Below are 14,103 nucleotides of genomic sequence, written 5' to 3' on the forward strand. Positions count from 1 at the left end.
GCACCGCCCGGCAGGACACTCTCCCGTGCCGGACACCCCGGTTTGCCCGCTCGGCGATGCCGGGCCCTCGCTGACCGACGCCGCTGCGGAATGGGGTCACCCCCAGCGCTTTCCCAGAAGCTGAAGTGTCGCTGAATTTCGGGGAGCCCCATACCCCACGGCCCGTCCCCGCTCTCAGACCGAGCACCGGGTGCGGCTCCCCCTGTTTTGGCACCGTCGCTGCCCTGGCGACATCGCTGTTGGCGAGTGYTGCCAGCGCCACCTTCCTCTGCCTTTAGAGGACGCTAAAATTCCCTTTCGCCATCTGTTCCAAGCAAAATCCTTTACCTGCGGATCCCCGTTCCCTCCGGACCGCCCCCGCATTGCCCGGCAAATGAAACCGCAGCAGATCCGCAGCGGGCTCGGTTACCGCGGCCAATGCCGCCCTCTTGTGAGTTCATTTATTTTAGCCACCATCGCAGTCACAATAATGACGCCAGGAATTAATAACGACCTGACAACCAAATAATAATGTTATTCCAATCAAGGAATAACGAGGCTCGGTCGTGCTGGGGCTTCGACCATCAGCTACCATTAAAAAATACAAAATKAAAGGAGTCTGCTTCTCTGAGAGCTTAGAGGCATTGCAAGAAGGCTGAAATCAGCCCCAAAAGTAGAATATTCAGTGGCGCCGTTGTGCAGAATTTTGTTTTCCTCTTTAAACACATAAACAAATGTAAAACCTGGTAAACTGGAAAGAAAAAAAACCCTCAGCATTTCCAGGTTTGACAAGGGGACAGTGAAACTTTTCAGTTGGGTGTTGTGGAAGTGGAAATACAGCTGGGAGTTCTGGTGAACAGCACTGCCCCATTGCTGCCAAGAGAAAGGTGTCGCTTCAAAGGGATGTTTGTGTCAGCTCTCACCCTGTACACAGTTTAAATTCACATTTGTCATTCTCAGCTGGCTGCTGTCTTTAATCCTGTGGTACCTGCTGGTGCATCTCAGTGAGCTGCAGCCACCTGTCTTGGCCTCTGCTCCACTCTTGTGTTCCCATAGCGCATCCTTTTCCCCAGAGGTGACTCGTGACCCTCTCTGCAGCCTCCTCCAGCTTTTTCCTTCTCCCACATTTCCTTTGCCAGGAGCCATAACCAATGAGGCATTTACACAAAAGAGAGCAGAAATCCATATAAAATTCAGTGTTTCAAACACCCCTCCCCCACATAAACGGCTGAAAGGAAAACCCTTCCATTGGACACGGATTTCATGGAAGTCCTTGAACGGTGACAGATGAGAGCTGCCACACAGATCCAGGCTGCACTGGCTCTGGCCACGAGGAACAGCAGTGATCAGGGCTGTGCTGGGGGCACAGTGGAGGGGCTGTGAATCTGTTTCCCCAAACATTCAGGATTTTCCTTTATTTGGTTTTTCAAAACCCTGGCAGTGTGCGGTCCCTGCTGCTGCTCCTTCCCCATATGGACAACATTTGTCTGCTGTTTGCTCAGCCAGCTGCAGTGTGTGCTCGCCCCAAACCCTCTGTTTATAGCTGCATCCTGCCACACACGACAGCACCACTGAGTAGCCACATCCTGCTCGCTCCAGACCCAGCACAGACAAACTCCTTGAGCTCCACCACAGCCCCACTTGAGGAGGGAATGCTTCCCCAGGAGCTGCTTCCATGGYYGGGCTCCAGCCCAGCTCACCCTGARGCASAGCCAGCACTCCTGGCTGCTCTCAGAGGCTGAGTGTGCCAAGGTCCTGCAGCCCAAATAAAACTTTGCGTGTTTAGTTTCATCTGTCTGTCTCCAATGCTTGCCCCAAGCACAAGGGCACCTTCCATACGGGAGCAGAACAAAGATTTAACCCAAGTTCCAAGATTTAACCCAAGTTTGCAACCCAAGTGGCAGCGGTGTGGGGAGACTCTCACCCCACCAGAGGCTGCAGCTGGGTGACCCTCAAAGCTGCTTCCAGCTCTGCATGTCCTTTTGCTGCTGAATACAAGAGACACACGAGCAAATCCCGGCGTTCCCCCCACCTGTTAGGAACAGGAAAAGCAATTTCCAGTGAGCACCAGTAACAGGAACACTGCACTGCACAGAAAGGGGAGGAAGATTCCAGAAGGAGCTGTGTATATCAGCCACACTCTCCCCCAGGACACAGTCACGCAGGGGAGTTGGGTACCAGCCCAACCCTTCCCCAACATCCTGCCAGATCAACACACTGAGGCACTGAGAGAACTCATGCTTTAATAGACACTGAAATCACAAAGAAGAAAGGCCAAATGCCTTAGCAATTTCAATAAAAATATGAAAATCTTTTTACATGGTAAATTTCATAATATAAAAAGTTTAATGCTGTCTGGAAACAGAGTTTTAATTTACAAAGAAAGTCCATAGAGGCCAAACATGGCTAACACTGCACGTAGGGAGAGCGAGTGCTGAAGGGCTGCTGCTGGGAAGCCTCTGCTGACCATCCTCTCTGGGTCACTGTCTCCAGTGCTCTTCTGAAGGGGTTCTGCAGCTGAGGGGATGAGTGCCCACACACAGTGCAGCCCTTCTGGGCAGCATGGCAATGCAATGAACCCRAAACTGCTCAAACCCATGATCACCATCCAGTTGAAACTACCAGTGCTTCCTAACAGATTCACAGACACCTCTGTGCCCCTGATCTGTTCTGCAACTTGGAAGAGATGTTCACAGAAAGAGCTTGCCCTAATGAAAGAAAAGATGGCCTAGAGTGATATGTGTGGGTGTAGCACCCCCTCAATGCTTTTTCCTTGTTTCAGTAARGTATGATTAAAGAGAAGGAAAACCAATATCAGGCCAGAGGTACAGGCTAACCAACAAAATCAAATTAAACTAGAATTTGATCACAGGGGTTGTTTACTGTTCCCATTTAGTTGGAGCTAAAGACAATCAACAAAAAAAATCTGAAATCTCACACAGTAAAACGTACAGGGCAAACCCAAAACATTCTATGGCCTTGGGACATGGTTGCATGTGGCAGGTTTTATGTGAAAGTGGTTAATACCTAATTGTTATTGCTCACTGTATTACGCAGTGTTGTCACTTGTACCATGCACAAATACAACAACGACAAATGCATTAAACCCACAGAAGGAATTCTAACAGCAAATGGAGAACGCGTGATTTTCATTTCCTGAATTTCTCCACGTATTGGGCAAACCTGATAAAACTCTTTTTTTTTCTTCACAAAGGGGTCGTTTCTCATTCAGGAGGTGGAGGAGTGAGGGACAAGRAGTGTGCAGTGTCTCCCAGCCACGAGTAAGCATGCATTTCATGGCTCCTGGCAAGCCAATGGAAGTGACCCGTGCCAAGTCAACGGAGACCTATTTCCCAAAAGACTTGTTCTAGTGACACTCACCTTCCATATTTATACAACATCAAATTCCCAAATACTGAACTTTCTCTACATCTGAACCCTTCCCTGCTTCTAATGCTCCCCCCTCCTTAAAAACAACAACAGAAGAACCACTCCCCCACACCCCCCACCCCGATTTAGCTCTGTTTGAAAGCTTTAAGCCAGCATGAAACCTGCTGGAGAGCAGAAATGGGTTGTAACAAAACGGCAGCGTAGAATTTCTACAAGTTAAAAGATCCTTTAGTTATGGAAGTAAACTACAACAAAGAGGCTTATTTCTGGCATGTTTATGCAGCACTACAGGGAGTATTTGCTGTTGCTATAAACAAAAAGCTGCCCACTTCCATCCTGGGTGTTCCTGGGATGTCGTTTCGAAACGTTTATGCTGGTTAGGAACAGAGCAGGTCACATGAAGTCTCTCAGCAGTCCTATGACCACAGCAAGTRGCATGATCAACAGCATCTCTGTCTCCACTAGGGTGGAGATGCTGTGCTGACTCATTTTGGCCCACYATTCTAATTTTTCCTGCCAAATAACGCAAAGGTGATGTTTAGCACCAAACCATCACAGGTAGATGTCATGTACAGACAAATAACTTGCATCATAATGAGTTGAACAGATTAATTCAACTCTTCTGCTACATTGTGCATGAGTAGGTAACTACTCCTTCTCTCTGCACTGAAAACTTTGGTGATCCTCCTCCCTCATTAGCTGGCTGTAACAACCCAGCCCAGTATCCTTTGCCTTTAGTGCTTGTGTTCATTCTTTGTGACATATAAAGGAAAACATTCTCCCAAAACCAGCAGATTCCAGAATATTCTCACACCTACCATCTGATTATGCCTTGTGAGTAAGCTGAGCCTAAGCAATTTAATCTTTCTGGATCAGAACTGAATTCTCTGCCCTGCTATCATTCTTTTCCTCCAATATCTCTAAGAAAATCACAAATTTTCAGACCCACATTTACAACAAGAGCATCCAGCCACACTTAGTACAATTCTCTGCATCAGCGACGTACCTCTGGTACATCCACAGAGCCGCCTGCACTCTCCATTCAGGGAGTCAGCTGCAGACTGGAAGGTGACTTAAGATCCAGCTAAAACTCAGGGCTTGATGAATTCAGCCTCACAACACCTCTGTGAGGTAGGTAGATAAATGTTACTATCCCCATTTAGATAGAACGGGAAGACGAGGCACGGAGAGGTGAAGTGATTAGCCTTCAGTCACTCAGCCAGTTCTGGGAGTGCAGAGGAGACACCAAAAGCCTTGGTGATCCAGTGCTCTGACTTGGTAGCCCRTGGCCTGTGAATACCTTGCGTGGATCTGAGCTCACGTGTGGGGTCGGTGCATGCAGGCGATCACGGGGATCCTGATCACATCCCTGCATTCAAYAGCCTCTTGGAAACATCTCCACCCCAACCCCAAACTCCTAAACCCCWCCTAGCCCAGGGAAGCTGACTGTTCACATCACCCTGGGGGTACTCTTGGTCACCTTTCCTCCCCATGTCAGAGGGCACTCAGGTTCTGCATCCAGCCCCTCCGCTCGCTGCCTCGTGCTCCAGCTCCAACTGCACCCACAGCTGCTCACACTGCTACACCTGCTCCAAAGGAAACCTCCAAATTCCCACAGCAGGGAAAAGGTTCATAGACCTGCCTAAGCTGAGCCATGGAAATGATTTAGCTGGATCAAGGAGGGATTTTTTGGTCAGGTGATGTCTGAATCACAAACACTGATGTCACACTCTTGCCTGCTGTGGAACTGCAAAATGATGTTCTGAGCTGCAGCAACAGTATCCTTTTCTGTGCTCACCAAGCAGAGACACAACTACTGCCCAAATACTTGCCAGGATAAAAGATTCGCCTTCACAATGTGGTCAGAGAGACCAGAGCACTCAATAAAACCAGAATTTGTCCCTCTGACACACACTCACTACCTTACACTCAGGCTCACCTGGTTCATTAGGCCCCAAACATTTCCTTTAAGCAGACCAACCAGCTAAGTCTCATCAGAGGAGTTTCCCTCCAGAAAAGTTACCTGAGATGCAGATTTTAGAACGGGGCACCTCTCTCCTCTCGTCTTTGTTTCACCAGCCTCTAAATGATGCAARAGAACTGCCAGATCCTGCTGCTATGGAGTTTTACTGACAGCAGTTTCTGGTTCGGCCAACCTGGCAGAGGTGTCTAGAGGTGTGTGATCTTCTCCTCTGTCAGCTTTGAAAGCAGTTGAGTAAATGGCTCATCTTTCTCCAGGCAGAAACTTTATATATGTTCTTTGTGGTACACAGGAACGTTCTGCCTCCTCTCCCTTTCCCCTCCAACCCCTGATATGTATAATTTCTGTACAAAAAGCCAGCTGTAAAACTTCTGGATAAGAAATACAAGGAGGTGGCTTAAAAGCCAGTATTTAATGAACAGACTACCAGATGCTTTGCACCTGCTGCTTCAAATACTGAACACTACAAAGAACCTGTTATCAGGTGAGTCTGGCCAAGGTCTTGATAAGGGAAACAAAAACCCATGTGTGTGGGGTTGTGTGCCCCCACAGTGACAGCAGGCCAGCCTGTCCCATCCCTGGGCACTGCCAGCTGAGGGCATCACCATGGCTGCTTAGGTACTGGTTCTGTTTTGGTAAAGGCAAGTGGGCAGAAGCAAATACTTGAACAAGACTGTAAGTCATCAGCTGGTACTCGGGAYATTTCAACATTTGGAGGAAGGGAAAAATCTTCCCGGTGACAAAAATTTATACCCATTCCCAGCTGGCAGCCTCAGGGGACGCACRGTTCCTAGAGTGTTGCCAGGTGAGGAATGAGCTGATGTCACGGCATTTGTGGTTTCAGGGTGTCTGTGTCCATTTGGAGGGATCTTCTGTGGTGAAGCAGCAAGGTGTTGCCCAATAGATAGGTCCTTCAGTTCCAGCTTCTCTGCACTTTCTTCTTTGCTGTGCCGTGGAGATAAATTGAGCAAGCTGAGGACATCTTTCTTAGAAGTCATTGTTCCAGGAGCTCCTCGGAGAATYTTTATTGGGCCAGTGGAATGGTGAGGAGTGCTTTGCCAGAACATCTTTAAGTTGTGAATTGCTTGCACTTTTTCATCGATGGCAGCCAATTTTAATTTGTCTATGTCTGGGGCATCAGCTGGGCTTGAGCGAGCAGAACCAGCTGAGGAATAAGAAAGAGCAGGAGATGGAGTGCTGCCACCAGGAGACTGATGCCCTGAGCTCGGAGAGATATTTCTGGGTGATTTAGAAATGTGAGCACTGTAAGGAGAGCTGGGATATTTGAGTTTAAAGGGAGGCTGCTCAGTTAGGGACCCATGCGAATCACAGCCTGGAGACGGCTGCCCACTGTACTGACCTGTGCCTTCTCTGTTGGACATCTCCGACGTTGTGGGGCTGTTATAGCCAGAACTCACCTTCTGAAGGGATGAACTCCTCGTTGGAGGCTTTGGTTTAATTGCAAGAGGTGAAGATTGGTTCCTCTGGCTGGAGCTGAGCGGGCGGCTGAAGGCGCTGGTCTCCGAGGAGCGGAACGCGGAGCCGCCGGCCGGGGTGGGAGCYCCATCATCCGAACTGTTGCTCTTGYTTAKCTGGCTGCTGCTGCTTCTCTGGAGGCGTTCAACAGCAAGGAGGTGACTCTGAGTTTCCTCCAGAATTTTTTGGGCCAACTCTTGCGGATCAAGCTTTGGATTGCTGTCCTCCTGGGATTTGACGGTGCTGTCAGTCTCRGTACTAGACTGGTCCGATTCCCCAGTATCGGAACTTGCGAGTTTCCCAACTTTTTGGAAAGGTGAGTTTGGGCTGGGGATGAGAGTCATTTTAACAGGGGAATTTGGAGTACTTATGCTCCCTTTGGAGTTGACAGACACTTTAATGCCTCCATTCTGACTAGTTTTGRGCTGTTTGTGATCAGGGGAAAATCTTGGTTTTATGTTTTCTTGGTAACTGGCCAAAGGCTCGTTGCTGATTATAGAGAAACCTTCATACTCTTCCTCATCTTTGCTGGCTGCAGTGGCTTGTGGTGACAGCTGGCTCTGAGCTGCAGACCTGTGTGGATARATATTCTTGGGCCTCTCATAATCCTGGCGTCCTCTGTGTCCTGCCCCATCCAGAACATTCTCTGGCTTGGAAACAAAGCTCATRGAAGAAGCAATGGAGCTCAGGCTGTACACAGAAATGGCATCTGAGGCAATGCTGTCTGGACAGGTAGGAGAGAATGGAGGGTTTTGATACTGGGGTGCAGGGTTGGAAACAGACTGAGCAGAAGCCAGTGACTCCAGTGATGAGGAACTGTCCAGGCTAAGGCGCTTGGGCAGCTCTGTAGAATCTAAAAAAGAAGAGACAATAGTATGTACAAACATGCCCCATACGCCATAAAATCAAATAAAACCAACTAACATTCTATCAGAATTAAGAGAAAATGCCACAAAACATGCTCTCAGGCTCTAGCTACTTCAGAACAACTAACTACTACTTAGGAAAGGAAAAAGAAGTGCACAGCCAGGGGAAATGCCCAGGCAAGAACTTCTGTCCAGGTATCTTAAATGGAAGTTGTCAGTTCATTATCATTTTATATCTCAAAACCAAGAATGATTTGTATGCCCTCCAGTTACTGCACTCTATTCCAGCTTCTACTCAGACAATTTTTTCCCATATAAAAGCATTTGCTCCAGTTTCTGGATCACATTTGGYCTGTGTGACACGTGTATGATGTGTGACCTCTGCAAAGGTGTGAGTGTGAGATTTCAGCAGAAGCCATTCTGATCAAATCATCAGGCGACACAAGAGCAAAAACCACTCTAAGCAGCTTTACCAAAAAGTGCCAGCAAGGATTGTAGAGCAAAGTGCATGGTCCTCCTGGTAGCTTGTTTCCCAGTTTTCAGAATGACCTCCTCTTGGCCAACTTCACAAAGGTCAAAACCTGCAGTGGGACATGGAACAGAAAATCACAGCTCACAGAAAGACATATGTCTCAAATAAGAGAAATCTCATTTATAACACAGGTAGAACAGAGAGGTATGACAGCTGCAGCACCTTTAGAAGAATGATTTCACCTCTCATGTAGTTTGTTGTCTGTTATTTATTAGTCACACCTTCTCCAGGTGTTGGGCGCTTTATGGCACTGCACTGGGAACACACACACTCATCAACAAATTGCTCCTGTCAACACTTTTTCAATTGCAAATTATTTGGAGTTGTTGGGGAATGATGTACCAAACACATCTCAGGGGACAGTGTCCTACATGCCAAACCATTTACTATTAATTCCAGGTTTTCTCCAGAGAAATGGAGCTGAAGAGCATAGACCAAGGAATTTGTCAAATGCAGGCTGGGCTGCAGCAGGCACACAAGTGTGAAGCTTCAAGCCCACATGCAAGACACCAGCAWTGGGATTAGAGAGACAACAGCAAGAAGTGTTTTCCTACCTAGAGCTGCCAGAAACTCATGACAACCAGGCAGCCTCCAGAGCTGGACACTGATGGAGACCTGGATTGGTGCAGAGGGGAAATCTTGCTCCTTCTCACCCGCCTGAAGTTGAACCAGGACTTGATGCAGCTGAAGRCAGCAATACAGACATTAGACATTCCTTACAAGTTACATCACTGCTTCTCTTACAGTCACAGATAAGGCAATGCCCTTTCCCTGGACACCCTTTCCCTGGACACCCAGTTTGGCTGCTGCTCCTGAAGAGCAGTGAGATGGGAAGGTCTGGGAAGAAGGACAGTTCAGGGAYAGCAACATCAGACAGACTGGAACAGCAGCAAAGGCAGGGACAGACCAGGGGTGAGGGCTGGGGGGTGGCCAGTGGAAACTGAGCAAGAAGGAAGCACAGCAGGAACATCTGTGAAGGGAAAGAAAAGGAAAGAGATACTCTGGGGCTGCTCACAAAAATATACTAAAGCCCATTCCATGACTGAGCCATACTCCTTAYGCAAATCCCAAGAAACTCATTAACTGGGCAGAACAAGTCATATGAAACCATGGAGGACTTTCCTAATATCTCCACAGCCTCYAGGAAAGAAGTTTCTCAACTGTGCCCAAGGGACAGGAGTAGCAAGCTAGAGAGAAAATGTGTTTATGAAGATCTGACACAAATTAAGATGCCAGGATCCCGTGTAATTCACCAACACAGCCAGGACAGCAAGGATGGAAAGCCATTAATCAGGGACCARCTAAGCTCAGGACCACCCATCTCTCACAACCCACAAAAGCTTACAGAGGCCTTTTTCCACAGTAGCTTTGTGGAGCAAATGCCAGGCCTGAGGTTGCAGCACAGGGCACAGGTCTGCAGTGACCTTGGCACCTCACCCTGCACCGCACTGCCATCCCCGTGCACATCATACTCACCATTCCCACCACATTTTTAACAGCCTTCGGGCAGCAGGCAACAAGAAAGGAAAAGAGGAGAAAAGAACATGGGTTACTCTGTGCTAGAAAGCGCCTGTGCTGAGGAACCTTGCAGGGACACAGCCATGCACGGACCAGCACCGTGACTGCGAGATCTCTGTCCAGAGAAAGAAAGGAGCAATGGGAACGGCCTGAGCTGTGAATCCAACAGCGTGGGAACAGGCAGCTGGAATCTGGGAGTGCCCAGCTCACGACAGCTCAGACACTTAGCAGGCAGACACTCGRGCCAAGCCACACTCTGGCAGGAGGCTGAACATAAAACAGCCCTTGTCTCGTTTCCTCTGGGACACGGTACTGGCGCTCACTGCAGTCAGCAATCCCGAACTTTTCCTTGCACATGCAGTAGCACTGAGGTTCTCTCTGTTGTGGCTCCTGCCTTTTCTTTTGCATTCCTGCTTTTTCTTTTGCATTTTCTATCCAGTGACACAGCTCAGGCTCCCACCTTGCTGCCTCACTAATGCCACGAGCACCTGCACCCCTGTGATGCCGGTCACCCACAAGGGTAAAACAGTGAGCAGCACCCACTGACTGAAATGTCTGACATCCTGCTTCTGTCTGGAACAAAGTCTGCTTTCCTCTGGGACAGGCAGAGCTCCAGCTGCTCACTCCATGAACTGCCGAGAGGCAGGAGAGGAAAAAAGCAATAACCACAAAGGAGGGGAGAGCTGAGCTGAAAACCAACATTKAACAGGATAAACTGGTGCAAAAGGGAATTCTGTCAGGGGTTTGGGCTATGGAAGAACATTTGCAAACCCAGTGCAATATCCCTGCYACTATTTACTCTGTGGAACAGCAAGGAAAGGGTGACTGTGTCTTTTGCTACTTGTGCACAGCCAGCTGAATGTTTTTCCTTGGGTAATTTAATTGTCTGGGGCAGAGTAGCAATCATGAAGCCACCTCATTAGCACTCTAAAGCATTTTGAGGGAATGCTGTCCTGTCCTCTTCACACCCCTCAGACCTGGCCTCCCTTGGGTGGCCATGAGGGAGGTAACCCTGCAGTTAACCACACACATCCTGGGCACTGATGGGAGCCAAGGCAAGAGGCAAAACACCACCAAGGACAACGGTCAGCAAGGTCACTGGAAATATCTCTTACTCTGCAGCAGATCCTGACAGGATCCTAACAGGAACCCTTTCCTTGGAGCAGATTCATTCTGGCAGGCTGCCAGAGTCACTCAGTGGGTAACAGAGAARCTGGGGCTCTTGTCTGGCTTTCTGTGCAGACTCTGTGATCGAAGACAGGGCAGCCCAACACCACACAGAACCACCCCCAGCTCCCCACCACAGTGCTGCCTGGAATGCTTCTGCATGGGGGAAGGGGAAAGACAGTGAGATAMAGGCCCATTCCCTGTGTGACTGTGTCCATGTACTCAAGCAGGCAAATGATGAAGAGACACCTAATTACAGGAGCACTCAGGACAGTAAGAACCATGGAATGGAAAGCAGCCAGGCTGGTGGCGCAGAGAAAGGTCAGGTTAGGCTAGGCATGCTCCAGAGACTGGGGAGAGGGAAGAGTGGGAAGGAGGTTGAGGGGAGCAGGGAGAGGTCCCATCACCACAGGCAGCACTGCCCTTCTCCTAAAGACCAGAAATCCTTCCCACGGAGCTGTGAGCACAGGCAGCAGCAGCTCAGTGAGTTTTCTGACAGAGCTTGCATTGTCCACAGTCAGCCATACCTTGGAACTTCAGTAAATGCAGTGGACMAAGAGCAGCCAACGTGGGCCCTGGGCAAGATGGCCAAACAGCAATTAGGGGTTTATTAATGACCCCACACTGCAGTAGGGATGCTGTTTTCACTTGCCACAGAACGGGGAGTCCCAAGGCCACGCAGCCCAGTAACCCACCTGAATATTTTCCTTCTGGACACACACTTGCATTCAARCAAACAGGCAAGTTTAGCATTTCAACCCTCAAGTCTCCTAGCAAGCTCTGGGTTGATAAACCAGGGCGTCAACCATTCTGCGCATTTCTGAATTTACTGACCTGGGAAGAGCCATTTGGAACCTGGTACTGGAGGAAAACCTCCTAACTCACCCTGTTGATAAGCTGCTCTCCTGTCTCTGAAGCTGTGATAAGTTTACAAAGTGCCTGAAGTGCAGGGTTAGGCAAACCTGAAAAACATCAGCAGAAACATCTGTATCTGTTTCTTGACTGCAAGAAATGCAACACACCTGAACAGAACACACACTCTGCTAATTCCTAAAACCTTTCTCCCACATCACTGGACATTGCAATTTCATTGCTGTCAATGAAAGCAGCATCAATTTCCAGAAAGAAAAAGGTCTTCCCACTTTGCACCTGCTGAGGTTTCCTGACTGAGAGCTGGGASAGAGGAACAGTCACATCATGTTTACCCGACCCAGCAGCAAATTATTCTCATCTGTGACAAAATTTTCAGTGAACATTTACTTTCAGAACTTCTCCCCAGTCCRATACATTGATTTCATTGATGTAAAACATCCCTGTTTCACATGCTGACATCACAGAAAGGTAGGAAAGGCTGCTATCTGCCTCTCTCACCTAGGAGGGACTGGATGGTGGTGCTGCACTGCTGCAGCCGGTCCCCGGGGTCCGAGGTTGGGAAGAACACTGCTGCTGGGAGGCCGCTGGCTGGCGGGTCCAGCCGAAATCCCACGGCTGTGAGGAGTGCCTGCCAGCCCGGGATGCCWCCAACTTTGTTCTCCACGCTCTGCTGGGAGGTGTACATGGAGTTGTGCTGCCCGTTCTGGATTCGCTGCAATGATTTCTCCACCTGTGRGGAGATGATGTTATTGTACAGGATGTTGTTGCTGATTGCCTCTTTTTTACACAGAGAAGAGACTGGAACAGCAGGCTGGGAGACAGCAAATCCAAGTTTGATCCTGGCCTCTCAGAAACTCCAGTAACTCAGCATTAACAGTTGTAACATCACAGTGATAAGTGTCAATATTCTCTGGGACACTGAGAACACAGGAAATGAGGTAGCATTTRTTTGGGATAGCTTCCTGTAAGCCTGGCAACTGCATTTCTCMCCAAAAGATGACTCACCTTGGGGTKCCAGCCTGCTTGTTACCCYACAAAGAGCCTGTAGCCACATGGCAAACAGGATAGAAATGAATGTCCACAAACCCCAGCAAGTGGGAAGAGCAGCAACAGTCACAGGTTTCTGTCATTCTATGGGTACTTCACACTCCTGTGAGACCACAGATGACAGCATTGGAAAGAAAAGTATTAGAAGTCATGAGTGATCATTCCAGCCACCTGGCAGTTGGCTCCAGTCCCACTGTTCCCCAGGACAGACTGGTGGCACAGATGGGGACAGAAGGGCCTCTTATCTTCCAAATATGCAGAGACAGCAGTGACTGTGCYCTGTGTTTCCATGACTGCCATGTTCATAGCTATTTCCCTGTATAAACAATTAATCCCAATGCTTACCTCTTAAGCAGAAACCCAATTCGACAGCTAATGCAAACCAGATGGGTCTGGGGGAGGATTCTGTCACAATACAATCTAAGATTTTGCTTACTTTGCCTCTTTTTGCACTGAACACTTCCTTAGGTGTCCCAGTCTTTCCACATTGAGAGTTTCACAAGAGGCTACATCATGGCAGGGGAGAGGGGATGAAGGAATACATAAGTATATTCTCAAGTGGCAGAGGCTGCACATCAGGGTGCTGCTCTGCCATTCATRGTTTGCAGGCCCACAGGTGAGGGTGTCTCAGCACTAGATGGTGCCTCCAGGCTGTGCCAGCCCTKCCTTTCCCTTACCAGATGAAGCAGGACACGCAGAGCATCACGGGCCCTTTCAGGGTGCTGCAGGATCTCYGTCAGGGCCTGTCCCACCAGCGAAGAAGGGCTGTTCAGCTTCATATCACTCCCAATAAGCATGAAGCCTGCAGGATTCAGAATGAGAGACAGTCAATCTCCTGTTGTTATGGAAAGTGCTCAAACCAGACGCAGATGTCCTCTGCCCTCAGACTGGTGAACAATGGTTCACTGCACCCTGCACAGGGACAKTCTTTTCCCAGAGCAGCTGCCCACTCCCTGCCCAGTGGTACAGACTGAACTTCTAGAAGGTTTCCAGATACTTCTTACTGTCCTCTGCTATTAAATCAATAGTGTCTTCCTTTACAAGCAAGCAGAAAACCACTGGATTGCAGCTAAACTTATCCAGTCATGCTCCGGATCTCCTCTGAAATCAATACATGCCAACACTGCTCGTAGAACAGAACTGAGAACATGAAAAGTTCTGKTCAGAAACCTGTCCTGGCTCTTGCACCATTCAATGCCAGACTCCCCAGATGTCAGCATAAGGAGCTCTACATTTCCCTTCTCATTCCTACAGTGAGGATGTAAATGCTTCTG

At 48.8% G+C, this 14,103-nt stretch overlaps 1 protein-coding gene across 2 annotated transcripts in view; it reads right to left on the reverse strand.

The window, feature by feature from the left end:
- Positions 1-2,208: 2,208 nt before the first annotated feature.
- TTC28 (tetratricopeptide repeat domain 28) overlaps positions 2,209-14,103 on the reverse strand; it is a 97,956-nt gene continuing 86,061 nt past the window's right edge. For both annotated transcript variants that reach the window (XM_057376593.1, XM_057376594.1), the window contains 6 exons: positions 13,507-13,631; positions 12,281-12,512; positions 11,795-11,871; positions 8,779-8,908; positions 8,166-8,273; positions 2,209-7,679 (listed from right to left, as the gene is read on the reverse strand). In XM_057376593.1, the coding sequence (XP_057232576.1) occupies positions 6,055-7,679; positions 8,166-8,273; positions 8,779-8,908; positions 11,795-11,871; positions 12,281-12,512; positions 13,507-13,631 (2,297 nt within the window). In that variant the 3' untranslated portion in view covers positions 2,209-6,054. The remainder of the gene's footprint in view (positions 7,680-8,165; positions 8,274-8,778; positions 8,909-11,794; positions 11,872-12,280; positions 12,513-13,506; positions 13,632-14,103) is intronic.

The sequence above is a fragment of the Malurus melanocephalus genome, unplaced genomic scaffold, assembly GCF_030028575.1.
Source record: "Malurus melanocephalus ecotype Western Australia unplaced genomic scaffold, MMel_1.1 scaffold_282, whole genome shotgun sequence".
NCBI lineage: Eukaryota > Metazoa > Chordata > Aves > Passeriformes > Maluridae > Malurus > Malurus melanocephalus.